General features: G+C 51.3%; 5 protein-coding genes across 5 annotated transcripts; 4 read left to right on the top strand and 1 right to left on the bottom strand.

The window, feature by feature from the left end:
* Positions 1–488: 488 nt before the first annotated feature.
* COCCADRAFT_53862 (uncharacterized protein) lies at positions 489–2,227 on the bottom strand (the record flags this gene model as incomplete). The annotated part of the gene is made up of 2 exons (XM_007720055.1): positions 489–1,366; positions 1,426–2,227. Coding segments are annotated over 2 exons (1,680 nt in total), but the record flags the coding sequence as incomplete, so codon positions are not given.
* Positions 2,228–3,884: 1,657 nt separating this feature from the next.
* Positions 3,885–5,576, top strand: COCCADRAFT_111657 (uncharacterized protein; the record flags this gene model as incomplete). Its single annotated transcript, XM_007720054.1, has 3 exons — positions 3,885–4,250; positions 4,298–5,174; positions 5,236–5,576. 3 exons carry the CDS (start codon positions 3,885–3,887, stop codon positions 5,574–5,576), a joined length of 1,584 nt encoding a protein of 527 aa, XP_007718244.1.
* A 399-nt stretch (positions 5,577–5,975) lies between these two features.
* Positions 5,976–8,303, top strand: COCCADRAFT_111668 (uncharacterized protein; the record flags this gene model as incomplete). Its single annotated transcript, XM_007720053.1, has 2 exons — positions 5,976–6,637; positions 6,698–8,303. 2 exons carry the CDS (start codon positions 5,976–5,978, stop codon positions 8,301–8,303), a joined length of 2,268 nt encoding a protein of 755 aa, XP_007718243.1.
* Positions 8,304–8,552: 249 nt separating this feature from the next.
* COCCADRAFT_111659 (uncharacterized protein) lies at positions 8,553–8,735 on the top strand (the record flags this gene model as incomplete). The annotated part of the gene is made up of 1 exon (XM_007720052.1): positions 8,553–8,735. A coding segment is annotated over one exon (183 nt), but the record flags the coding sequence as incomplete, so codon positions are not given.
* A 55-nt stretch (positions 8,736–8,790) lies between these two features.
* On the top strand, positions 8,791–13,107 carry COCCADRAFT_9955 (uncharacterized protein; the record flags this gene model as incomplete). The annotated part of the gene is made up of 1 exon (XM_007720051.1): positions 8,791–13,107. The coding sequence occupies one exon, from the start codon at positions 8,791–8,793 to the stop codon at positions 13,105–13,107; it is 4,317 nt and encodes a 1,438-aa protein (XP_007718241.1).
* Between the last annotated feature and the right edge of the window lie 511 nt (positions 13,108–13,618).

The following is a 13,618-nucleotide window of genomic DNA, read 5'->3' as shown; positions in this document are numbered from 1 at the left end:
GTGGTGGTGTTGCGTAAGAAGTATTGCGACGTTGTTTTAGTGGGGGAACTGCGGCGCTCGGTGGGGTGCGGCGCTCGGTGGTGAAACACGTTATATATATATTACTAGAAACAGACTGTTGGATAAGAATGAAACTGCAGAAATCATGGTACATCTCCACAATGTTCCTTCCCACCTACGAGCTTAAACACCTGTGTCGATATATACAATTCGAGTCAATCGTTGTCTCTGCTCGAATGTGCGCAATTGCCATACAAAAGAAACCGAAAAAGAACTACTAGTATACAGAGCATCTTGGTATATGAAACATGCCGCAAACAGCTTGGTTGCAAGTCGTCCAAAGCGTCAAAAATATCATGAACCAAAGAAAGCATAACAATAATTCAAGGACCAATCACCTATGCCGCACTCGAGTAATCCGCCCGCAAAGGGAAACACACCTAAAATAATTCGGCGGGTCAATGATGCTTTTGTTCTCCTGGGGTATACGGGGATTGCTGCAGATCCGAATGGTGTTGCGCCCAATACTGCTGAAAGATGTCGTCTTGTAACTCCTCCGTTGGAAGCGATGGAATAATGTCCGTGTCGGTGAGACATATCCCCATCGGAGAAGGAGGCTGATCCAGCGCATTGTCGTATCTAGGCGTACTGCTACCGGCAAAAGGCTGGCTACGTTGTTGGTCGTCTCTGATCATTGTATAATCGGCATTGTGTAGCTGTTGAGATGTGTCGAATGAAAAGTCAGACTGAGGCGCGCCCTTCCACCCGCTGTAGCTGTGGACTATGGTCGCTAGCCTCGCATCGTCTGGTGTATGCGACTCAGTTATGGTCCCGGGTGAGATTGGCAGAGGGGAGAAGGGGGGTTGCTGCACCACTGGCATGGATGCGATGTGATAGTGACTTCCCTGCCGAGGAGTCGGAGGAACCTGCCTCGATGATGTCGCTGACGCCAAGGCGATAGCCCCTTGGTTTCCAAAGGTACCGCCATGTGAATAAGAAGGAAAATGAATGGAAGGCTCCCGTGCGGCTAACCCTGGTTCTGGTGGCCTCTCCGTAGCCGGCCGGTAATGTGACTGATGCTGCTGCCGAGGGAGTGAGCCTCGCGACAATCCAGACTCGGTCAACAGTGAACGCTGTTCTGGCTGTTTGCTTTGCACCGTGTTTCTCCGCCTCTTTGATGGACGTGATTTACCTTCTGTGCCTTCACTGCTTTTTGCATTTGGTCGCTTGCTATTCCCTACACGATTCTGATCCTTGCGCTTAGCGTACGCCTTGGGTGCGTTCACAAACATGCGTATTTGCCAGGCCGAACTCATGACGTTCTCACAAATCGATTTTTCTTGCTGTAGTGCAGCAATGATGTTCTCTTAGAATTGCCAAGTCAGCAACCATCTCTTTGGAATTTCAATCAGCTCTTGTACTTACCCAAACGGCCTGCACAGTCAATGTCCTTGTCGTCATCTTCGCCCTTTCTCTCATCGTTCACATAGTCACTTTGGTTCCAGCCTCGAAACCCCATTTTGACCTGTTCAAGCAAGCAATCAAATACCTTGTGAGCATATGCTTCGACAAGATCCGATGAGTAATGTGGCTCGTGAACCCATCTCTTCAAAGCGGTAGACTTCGCGTTGTCTCGTGCAAAATCTCCACAAATCATGGCGTTGTATATGCGCTCTACGTGAAAAGCACGGTTGTGTTCAGTCTCCGCGATTGTAGGGTCGCTACCGGGATCTCTCCAAGGCCTTCTTCCAAAACGCATTTTTTCACGGCGGTATACTTTTGCGTCTTCCGAGGTTCGAAATCTGCCAAGAAACGGACCGTAGTGCTGACTTGGAATATGTGGAGGTGCACTGCTGTGTCTCGACGAGGGTGGTTGGACAGAGAGTATGGGAGCAAATGAGGGCTCTTCGCCAGAAAAGGATCTGCGATGGAACATACACGACTGGAAAGACTCGTTCCTCGATTTGTGGCCTAGGACGTTCGGGCCAATGCGTTCAATACAGTTCTCTAGGCCATGTGGAAGAGTGGTGTCCATCCCAGGAGCTGAGTGCGATATTTGGGCAAAAGAATTCTGGTCAAAAGCCGTTGGTCCATTCTTATCGAAGCTGCTTTCCGCCATGTTGGATTGGTCGACCTCGTTTGCATCTCCAAATTGTTGACTGTGAGCATCATGGTATCTATGCAAAGTGTCCCAGTTCTTGGTGTCTTTTATCTCTTCCTCAAAATAACCCTGTGGTTCATCGAAGATGGAAGCAAAAGGAAATTGTTTGATAGATTGGTCGGCTGACTCGTCGATATCCTTCTCCAGCAAAGGTCTTGTGAAGCCTATAGTTTCCCTCATGTAGTGTCTGTTGCTCCCTTCAGACTTGCGCTCGTGAACTTGATGTGGAGACTCGAATGATATGTTGAGAAGAGAGAGCGTTAGCGCTAATGACAAAAGGGTATGTCGATTCAAATTCTGTACCTCAATGCGAGTATAGGGTATGCTCTGTCAAGAGGCGTACATGAATTGGACAGGGAAGTGATTTATATCAAATGAGCAAACGTTTATGAGGCCCCGCTCATTGGTGCTCTGTGGATGGACTTCGTGGGCATTGACGCTGTTCAGTATTCCTCGTGATTTGTCCATGCGTTAGCGGTCGCGTGTGTCACTACGATCGAGGTGTCATTCGCAATGGCGGCCTTGGAGCTGTGCAGCGTTTGACCTTTGCATCATGTGCAATTGACTGGATGTTTGCAGTCGTTCTAGATCCAGCATTACACACCTTGCGTGTTGTAACTCGTTTCCCCTGTCCGATAGTATTCATTGTTTCATGTGACTGAAGATCGAGACTTCTTCAATTCTAGGGAAGTATCCATCTGAGCATGTCGTTATCGCCTTTTCTTTCTCATTCAGCCACCTGCCCCTCATTTCGCATCCAAATATGTCACGTAAAGCTGCCGACATGAAAATTGGCTCTAGGGAGCAGACCTGGTCCTGAGACTCAGAAAAGGGACAAATTGAAGTTAGGCGTGTGATGTGAACAACGCCTTCTTCTAATCAACAAACGAATCGGCGTTCAAAGATGAATTCTGACACTTGAGTAATAAGAGGGAAATTTGAATCTTTGCTTTGGAAGCCATGGCAAGGGAACCTTTGGCCCTGCCTAATGATAACATGGTGCGGAGTGTCGGCTATCGAAGGATCTGCCGGCAATTTCCTCAGAGCCTCTAGGCGTCATGTTCAAGACAGCAGTCGGCACAGTCAAAGTACCGACAGACTCCGGGTATATTGCGATGGACATCTCTTGACAGCAGTAGTGGTGAACCTGCTATGCTTTTGTCCATGAAGTCTTACAAGTCAACTCGCTTATACGGCCGCCCCCATATCATGGGTAAATCTCTTATGACAAGTCCATGCGCGGATGTGCTTGTTATGGGCTCAGATCAGCTTCCAGGACGACTTATATGCAACTGTCTAGTCGGGACAAGAAGACAACTGGGTGGTTGCGCATCCAGCCGTAGCCATTGTCCCGTGATTTGCTGCAAGAGATAGGAGAAGATTATATGTTGTTGTTGTGATAACCGCAATCCGTATGGAATTGTTATTAGGGCGAGGCAGGAAACCATGGCGTGATGACGTACTGGTTGCACGCGCAGCATTCCGCTTCTTGTCGTTAATTCCGCGCTCTGCAGTGCCGGGCTGTCTTCCCCGCATTGGTAGCGGGCCTCGTTATCTGGGAACCCCAGAGTACTTACCTTCTGTAGCAAGTGGCGCATAGAAGAGACAATGTAAAAAAAAGGCATAAAGTCGACCGTCCTTGATGTAATGATTGTTAGCGTGCACACAAAATTCTCTCTGTGTCTGTTGATATCCCCGGCAATACGGAACGTCAGTCGCCGTCATGATTTCTATCATCATTGAGCTTTTGTCCTCGCAACTGGCCGATCATCCAATTCGATCTCTCGTACTCGGATCGATTCTAATTCCCGTCTTGTACATTGTCAGCAACGAGTATGCTCGATACTCCCGACGCATCAAGGGGTTTTCCGGACCAAGAAACTGGCCACTGGTGGGTAACATTCCCGATATCAAGTACAACGCGGCGGAAAAGTACCGCGAATGGAGTAAGCAATTTGGTGCAGTGTACCAGATTCAGCTTGGAAACGAGCCAGTGATTGTGGTGAACAGTGCGGAGGCTGCAAGAAAATTATTTGGCAGCAACAGTCAAGCGCTAAGCTCAAGGCCTGTTTTCTGGACTTTTCACAAGGTGAGTTGATCAAATATGGGTTAGGACAAGTTGACTGAGTGATGTAGGTGCTTTCCAACACTGCTGGCACGACGATTGGCACCTCGCCCTTCAGCGACTCGCTCAAGCGCCGGAGAAAGGGCGCTGCGTCTGCGCTGAATAAGCCTTCCATCGCAACGTACATAGGCCATCTTGACCTAGAGACGAAGGAATTTGTGAAAGATGCTTTCGAATCAGGCAAAGCCGGAACGGAGGGCGTGGACCCAATGCCCATGATTGAGCGTCTATCTCTCTCACTTGCATTGACACTCAACTGGGGAACTAGAATGGGCAGTCGACATGATCCCATGTTCCACGAGATCTGTGAAGTCGAGGCCGCAATCTCAAAGTTTCGCAGCACTACTGGAAACCTGCAGGATTATATTCCCATACTAAGGCTGAATCCTTTCAGTTTCGGTACGAGGTCGGCAAAAGAGTACCGTAATCGCAGAGACGTGTACTTGACCAAACTGAACCGCGACCTGGACGAACGCATGGCCAAGGGCATCCATAAGCCATGCATCCAGGCAAACATCATCCAAGACAAAGACGCGGCGCTAAACAAGGAAGAACTGACATCAATTAGTTTGACGATGCTGTCCGGAGGGTTGGACACGATTACAACACTGGTCCAATGGAGTGTGGCCCTGCTTGCCCAGAGACCAGACATCCAGGAGAAAGCGATTCGAGAGATCAGGCAATTTTACACGGAGAGCGAGCCCCTAGCGGATGCATATGATGATCAGAAGTGCGGATACATTGTGGCGCTAGTTCGAGAGTGCTTGCGGTACTACACTGTCCTACGACTGGCACTTCCGCGGGCAACGGTCAAGGACGTGATGTACGACGGCAAGCTCATTCCGACAGGCAGCACGATATACCTGAACGCATGGGCGTGCAACATGGGTAAGTGGTTTTGTGGGGCGAAGAAGGAGAGGGGAGCGAGCAATGCTGACTGTGCCATTAGACACGGACATTTGGAGCGACCCAGATGAATTCCGGCCAGAGCGCTGGCTCGAGCAGCCCGACGCGCCGCTGCACACGTACGGGCTCGGGTACAGGATGTGTGCAGGCTCGTTGCTGGCCAATCGCGAACTGTACCTGGTATTTTTGAGGTTGTTGAACAGCTTCGAGATTGTGCAGGACTCGGAGGTGGATGTGCACCCGGTGCGAGGCAGCGCAGACCCGACCAGCCTGGTGACAATGTGCCGAGCGTACAAGGTCGTGTTCAAGCCACGGAACGAGCGGATACTGCGCGAGGCCTTGAGGGCGGCAGACGAGCGATTGGCCGAGCACGAGAAGGCGTGAGGGTTGGATGCATAGGGCTGGGAGATGGGAGATGATAGTAAGTAGTAGTTGTAGCAGCAACAATACGTACGTACGTAGTAGTATGTAGTATATATGGCCCTACCCAACCAAGTACAATGAGTAAGTACTATGTATGTATGCATCGTAGTGCACCATGCACCCAGTGCCCCACCCGCCGGCATTGTGCCCTGGCCCACCTCGCGCGTATCCTCGTCAATGATAACCGACATTGCTTATTTTTGAACCGTCCAAGTACACATATACTGTATGTGCACACATGCGTAGTGGCAGCACCGTGGCACGAGTCCATCTGCGCCGTCGCGTCATCCCAAACCTTGCTGCACGCGCATTCCCGTCCAACATGATGCCCGGCGTCTCTGCGCGGTAGAAGGCGACACCATGTTCAGAAACACGATGCTGGCCGCCGACGAGGAACTGGGCAAGAAGGACGACGACCGCCGCTTCAGGCCAGCGCGCAAGTCCGGCTGGCCCGCATGGAGCCACCCGCTGCGCTGGCGACGGCGGCGCACGCTGCTGGCCGTGACGGGCCTGCTGCTACTCTACTATCTCTTCCACGCCCCTGCCGACGACTACAATGGTGGCCTGGCACAGCAGCAGAAATACCCCTCGACCTTGACCCCACCCACGACCTCGACGTACTACCAGAATCCGAGCGCAAACGACGACGACGACAATGACAACGACGAGCCCACCGGCCCACCGCCAGGCGTGCGCAAGCCCAAGCGCGGCGACCCTACACCTCATGTCTACGATGGACAGGTCCGCTTCTTCCGCCTCGCCAGCTCCTTGCGATCGTCGGCCTCGTCGACGGGCGGCTATGACCAGGATAACAGCAACGTCCTCTTTGCCGTGTCAAGCCTCAAGAGCATTTCGGTGCTGCTGTCTCTGGCGTGCGACATGTCCAAGTGGAACAGGAACCACGTCCATGTAGCCTTCATGGGAAGGGACGACATCCCCCTGGACGACTTGCTGCACATCAATGGCATAGACAAGACCGAGTGCCCCGCCGTGTGGCACGATGCGCGCCCAGACTATGCAGAGTACGTCTGTCCAGCTTATACGACCGCTCCACGGGCTTGCTGCTGACATAGCATCTATAGGTATAGCACAGATGCGCGCGCTGAGCTGGCTGTGCAAGGAGCTCTGTCGCACATCAAAGCCTTCCTTCACCCCCAGGCTGCCTTCTTCCATGACCCACAGTCAGAGGACGCTTTCTTTGTTCGGGCACTAAAGACCAAGGCCAGCACACTGCACATGCCTCTCATCCAGGTGCCCAAGGACAGGCTCGACGATTTCACGTGGGTCACCAGACTCGATGCTGGCTCACTGAAACGATGGCATGACCCGGTCGTAGACATTTTGATACAGGTTCCGCCACATTCTTCGAGCGTTATGCGATTGCTCAAGTCGATCAAAGACGCTGATTACAGTGGCCTGAGACCGCCTCGCATCATCATCGAGTTACCGGCCGAGCTCGACGCGTCCGTGAAAAAACACATGGAGAAGTTCGAGTGGCCACCAAACGGCAACGAGCACGGCCTCGGAGGTGGACTCACCATCAGACGGCGCATCGCGGACAACGGACACAGCCAGCAAGAGTCGGCGATACGCTTACTGGAGCTATTCTACCCCGCGAGCACCACCAACTCGCACGTGCTCCTGCTTTCTTCACAGGCGCAAGTCGCACGGCAGTACTTTCACTTTGTCAAGTATACGCTCTTGGAATACAAGTACTCTGGATATGGCGCTTATGACTACGGGGATCTAATGGGTGTAAGCCTTGAGCTGCCACCGATGCTCTTGGACAACAAGGCAAGGCTGGAGCCCCCCGAGGTTGGTGATATGAACACAAATCGATATAAGAAATTGTTTCCCAAAGCCAAGAGCGCACCGTTCTTATGGCAGGCTCCAAATAGTCACGCGACACTGTTCCTAGGCGACAAGTGGGCCGAGCTGCACTCGTTCCTGAGCAACCGAGTAACCAAATATCAAGGTTCAGTCAAGCACGCAACTCGGAAGAAGCTGGTGTCAGAGACGTTGCCAGCCTGGACCGAGTATATGCTTGAATTCATGCGAGCCCGGGGCTACTCACTGCTATACCCTGCAGTCATGTCTGATTCACTAGTCACAATACACAACGAGCTGTATCATGCTCCAGAGGAGTTTAGTAGGCCATTGACAGGTGCCAATGAGCAAACATCCACAATGGACAAGGAAGAAGCATTTGTCCGCTCGGAAGAATCGCCGCGCGTGCTCCAAAACGCGGAGCCATCTGCCATGGCTGACGCAGTGCCTCTCCACCAAGCCCTGCCCTTTGATGGCGATCTTCCCGAAATTCCCCACCTACCACGATTACTTTACAATGGCCAGCACATTCCAGCTGCCAATGTGTCGGCGATTGCACAAGCATATGCCGACGAATTCCGCCAAGAGATTGGTGGCTGCCAGCGGGTAAAAGGGAAGCACAGGAAGAGGATTGAGGGCGAGGCAGGTGATTTGTTTTGCTTTGGAAACGAGGACAAGGAGGACTGGGAGGAGGATGAGAGTAGAGAGACGGAGATGTTCAATGCACCCATCGACGACCAGCTGGAGAAGCTACTCCTAGTGGACGGACTGTCAACCAAGACGGCATCAGCGAAGGATCATGCGAGCACAAGGACTGCCAAAGTATCCGTTGACCACGTTGATGGCGATGAGGATTTTTAGGGCAAAAAGCCAAGTATCATGTATGTCGAATACCAGTTGTTACTATTCTCATTACTATCATGTCGTTATTGTTGTGATTGGATTCATGTCTTGTAGACGTAGTACACGCAGTACTAGTACTACTATCTATGTAATACTATTCAATAAGCAGTTGCATGTGTACTGGTGGTGGTGCAAGTGGCGCAGGTGGCGAGCGGGGCTCGGAAGGGCTCGGCGCCATGCCCCATTCGCCATGACGCTTCGACAGGGCTGGAGATTTTTTGGATCGAGAATCTTCATCCATGTCGGCCGCCGTCTTGCCTTCATTCACTTACATGCCGCCTCTCGCCTTTCCTCTGCGTGCGCAACCTGTCCGATTCATATTCTGGCGTTGAAGCATCTTGGGGGTTCCTTTTCCTTTTTTTCTGTTCTTTCGGCGTCGATTTTGTTTAGATACCCACACCCCTCCCCAGTACACGCTTCGAGACGACAGTAGGCATTGGGCACGATGCTTACGCGGGCAGCGGGACGCAAATTGCGCAGAGATGCCTTTAGGACGCCCACGACTCTTTCCGACCAACTGACGCTGCCATGGTTGTGTCCCGCACTGTCACGAGCGCATTCGCAGACGCCTTCGATGGCTGCAAGACGCAGCGCACACGACTCGACAACACGACGTCGACAACGTCGCTCGTCACTGTCCCTCCCCCTCTCTTCCTCAATATCTGCTGCTCTTCCTGCGGCAGTTCGTCACGACACACGCTCGCTCGCTACGACGGCAGAATTGCAGCCCCCGCCGCCCTCCTCGCTTTCCTTCAATCCTTTCACCCAAGCCTTTGGCCGTCATCCACCCCACGCAGACCTCTCCCGCCTACCGCTATGGGATTCTACCGAACCCCTTGTCGTTCACGATTCACTGGCTTCGATGCCACAACTTCGAGCCGTTCCCGGTGTCGGGAGCGACCCTACCGAGCTACACCAAAACCTATATGCCTGTCTACGGGTCGGTCGTGTGGATCGTGCCGCTGTAATTGTCAACCGACTCATGACTATATACAGACCAGATGCACCCGAAGTGATTGACGCACATAACGTCTACCTCCAGACCCTCTTGGACTTGGGCCAATACGAAGACAAATCCTCGGCAATGAAAAAGATACAGACTTGGTACAAAGCCAAGATGCTGCGCCAGGGCGTTCAGCCCAGTGCCCAGACATTTGTCACTCTCATACGTTCCGCAATGCACTTCCTCGATGACAGCGCCGCAGAGGATGCTGTTCGAGCACACATTGCCACTGCGCGCGAGTACGGTGAGCATGTTGTTGACAGCATTAATGCTTCACCCGACTTTTCCGACGAAGAGTGGGATCTTTTGATTCGTCTACAGCCCGAGTCATTCAACGAGCCTCCGACGGTTGAGCAGGTTCAACATCTCCATGTCAGCACACCAGACGGCCGCACCAATCTTATCGCCCACGGCCTAGTACCACATCCTGCACAGGAAATCAAGCCTGTCAAGCAGAAAGGCATGGGTTTAGACTCGCTGAAACAGGCACTCAATGTCTTCGATCATGGAGACTGTGTCCCCTACCCACACGACATGGAGGGCACGCAAGAGGAGAAGGATCAAGCATACGCATACGCACGACAGATTCAGATGGAGCAGGATGGTATGGAAGCCGCTGTCAAGAGATGGAAAGCTGAGGACGAGAAACTGCAGGAAATTGGCATTCATGGCGTCATGAACACAAAGCCTATTCAAGCCATGATGTATAGCTGGTACACCGCCCTAATACCATTGTTCAAGAAGCGCATTGAGCATGCCAAGCAAGTTTTGTTAGAACCTCCAAAAGCCACAACGCGAGACGACGCCCACACATATGGAGTTTGGCTAGAGCGATGCAAGCCCGAGAAATTAGCGGCTATCACAGTTGCCCGTGCCACTCAATCTGCGGTAAAAGGAAAAGGAGAAGACAGTTCTGCTCTCAAGATATCGGCCTTGTCAATTGCCGTGGGTAACGACATTGAGGACTACCTCAATGCCGAAACCCAAACTCGCCGAGACACTTTTCTTAAAAAGCAGCGTAAACAAACCCGCTTAAACTTGGTCAGCACGCTTGCCAAATCAGGTTCGACATCATCCACAGAAAAAGAAACCCAAAAGGTGAAGAGTAACATGTTTGAGTTTGAGAAGGTCAACATGCCTATCTCGGCTCGGACAAAGCTTGGTGCTATGTGCATCGAACAGTTACTTCAGTCAGCAACTCTTGTGGTGACGGCGAAAGACCCGAGAACCGGCAAATCAGTCTCTCGTAGCATGGCTGCTTTTCATCACCAGGTTGGATTCCATCAAGGCAAAAAGCTCGGTTTCCTAGTGCCACATCACGAGCTCATGGCCAAGATGCGTACAGACTCTGTTCATAGCATTCAAACGGTCCGGCTGCCGATGGTAGTTGAACCAAAGCCGTGGTCAAGTTTTGAAGATGGTGGATACTATACTGTGCCACAGAAAATTGTTCGTCAAAAAGGTGGTGATGCTGCCCAGCGGGCGTATGCTAAGCTGGCCATAGAAAACGGTGACATGTCCAAAGTAATGGCCGGCCTTGATGTTCTAGGAAAAGTTCCCTGGCAGATCAACGCTCCTGTCTTCGACGTGATGGCTCGTGCTTGGAACGCTGGTGAGAGCATTGGATCTTTAGTTGGTGAGGACGCCATCACAAGTCTCAAGCGCCCCTCTGAACCTTCTGCGGAAGCTTCATTCCAAGAACGATCACGATGGAACAAAGCCCTTCAGGAGTATGAAGACACAATTAGTGGCCTTCATTCCCAAAGATGCTTTCAAAACTTCCAGCTTGAGACTGCCCGAGCGTATGCCAACGAGAAAAAGATCTACTTTCCTCACAGTGTGGATTTCCGAGGCCGAGCGTACCCAATACCACCTATTCTTAACCACATTGGCTCAGATCTCTCAAGAGGTCTTCTTAAGTTTGCACATGGCAAAGAGCTTGGTGCTGTTGGCTTGCAGTGGCTAAAGATCCATCTTGCCAACTTGTACGGTTTCGACAAGGCAAGTTTGCGAGAACGTGAGCAGTTCGCCATGGACCACATGAGCGAGATTTGCGATTCTGCGAGTCAGCCCCTAGAGGGACAGCGATGGTGGACCAAGGCCGAAGATCCGTGGCAATGCTTAGCATGCTGCATTGAGTTAAAGAACGCTTTCGACCTACCTGATCCGACCCGCTTTGTATCACAACTACCTGTTCATCAGGATGGAACCTGCAATGGACTGCAGCATTACGCGGCCTTGGGCGGCGACCACGCTGGCGCTCGCCAAGTCAACCTTGAGCCTTCGGATAGACCTCAGGACATCTACACCGGTGTTGCGGAGCTCGTGAAAGAAATGGTTGCTAAGGATGCCAGCAAAGGTTTACCTGTTGCGAACTTCATAGATGGACACATTTCTCGAAAGGTCGTCAAACGGACGGTCATGACCAATGTGTATGGTGTTACGTTCATGGGAGCGAAGCAACAGGTTCAAGATGAGCTTCGCAATCTTTTCCCCCATTTTCAGCCTACGGACAAGGTGAAGTCACTCGGAGTTGTTGCTTTGTACGTTGCACAAAGGATTTTCGAAGCACTGGGCAAGATTTTCAACGGCGCACAAGAAATCCAATACTGGCTGGGCGAATGCGGTGATCGTATCACAACATCGATCTCTGCTGAACAAATCAAACGGATTCAGGAACGATTTGAGGGAATGGATCCTGCGGTAGTGCTATATGACCCGAAGTTTGCTGCCCCCAAAAAGGTCACTACGCTCCAGATCAGCAAGCTAAACAAGAATATGGAGAAGTTTAAGACCAGCATCATTTGGACGTCCCCTCTCAAGATGCCCATTGTGCAGCCGTACAGAAAAGATACCGTCCAAAAAATCAGGACCAAGATTCAGGATATCACCGTCGCAAAGAAATCACAGCAGGACGAGGTTGACAAGCGTAAACAACTGCAAGCATTTCCTCCCAACTTTATTCATTCTCTGGATGCCACGCACATGACGCTGTCAGCGTTGAAAGCCAACGAAATGGGTCTCGATTTTGCGGCTGTACATGACAGTTTCTGGACACACGCATCTGATATCCCAAACCTGAATATAATCCTTCGCGATGCGTTTGTACGCATGCATAGTGAGGACATCATCGCTCGTCTTGCTGCAGAGTTCTCCGCACGCTATGCAGGGGCGATGTATCGCGCTACTGTTGTCAACCATTCAGAGGCTGGACGGAAGATAATCAAATGGAGGATGGAAAACCGAAAAACTGGAGGACAAGCCACAAGAGTCAGTTGGTCGGCCCGAGCGGATGCTTCATTTGAAGAAGTTGCACTAGAGGCCAAACGGCAAGAGTTGCTAAAGAGCGAAGACCCCAAGCAAAGGAAAGAGGGTGAAGAGATGGAGACACCCACCAGCATATGGCTCGCGAACCAGGATCCGAAGGCACTCCATTCTTTCCGGCTCCAATTACTCGGTGAGACAAAAGAAAAAGAATCGGCAGAACGGCAAACGGAGATCAGAGGCGATGTTCTGGATGGGATAGCAGAGCCTTGCACCACCACCGAATCAACCATGCATCTTGTTGAAAACGATGCAGAGGATCTTGCAAAAGATCCTCAGAGTGGAGGCCTCCATGGGAAGAAGAAACCACCCTCTCGCATTGCTGCCGACAAAAGCACGATTCAGGTTTGGTTGCCTTTGGAGTTTCCTCAAATCCCTAAGAAGGGTGGCTGGGATGTTTCTCGTCTTCGAGAATCAAAATACTTCTTCTCTTGACTAAGTCCCGCACTTCGAGGCGATGCTGAACGAGAATTTTTTGCCCCGAGTGACTACGCGCCAATCGCTGCTACGGAGCAGATTCGCAGAATTAACAGGTTGTTCAGGCGAGAGGGCGAATGCGGGTGGCGTATCGAAATCAGTCATCTAGCTTGGTGGAGGGAGGCCCATCCAGATAGTTCGACCACCACTGGCAGAAAAAGGAAGGATGGCGAGAAGAGAGGCAGAAAGAAGAAGAATCATTAAATGTGTTCTGCATTTACCTAGATTATGTAGTTATCGTGATTACGTCCATCATGTGTATAATACGTAGTTAGAACCTTTCATTCATGCAACTGTACCTCCAAGTTTTTTGAATCAGTTACACAGAACCGTAATAGCACAGAACCAGTAGTTTTCTCGATTTGCGTGGTTTGTATAACGTGCTGGATAAGCGAGTTGGCCAGGCAAGCGAGTTGGCCACCCCACCAAGTTTGCGCACACGGTTTAACTCTATACACAACCACTCTAC

This window comes from Bipolaris zeicola, assembly GCF_000523435.1.
Source record: "Bipolaris zeicola 26-R-13 unplaced genomic scaffold scaffold_389, whole genome shotgun sequence".
Lineage (NCBI taxonomy): Eukaryota > Fungi > Ascomycota > Dothideomycetes > Pleosporales > Pleosporaceae > Bipolaris > Bipolaris zeicola.
The sequence above is the reverse complement of the archived record's forward strand: the minus strand, read 5'-3'. Positions and strand labels throughout refer to the sequence as shown.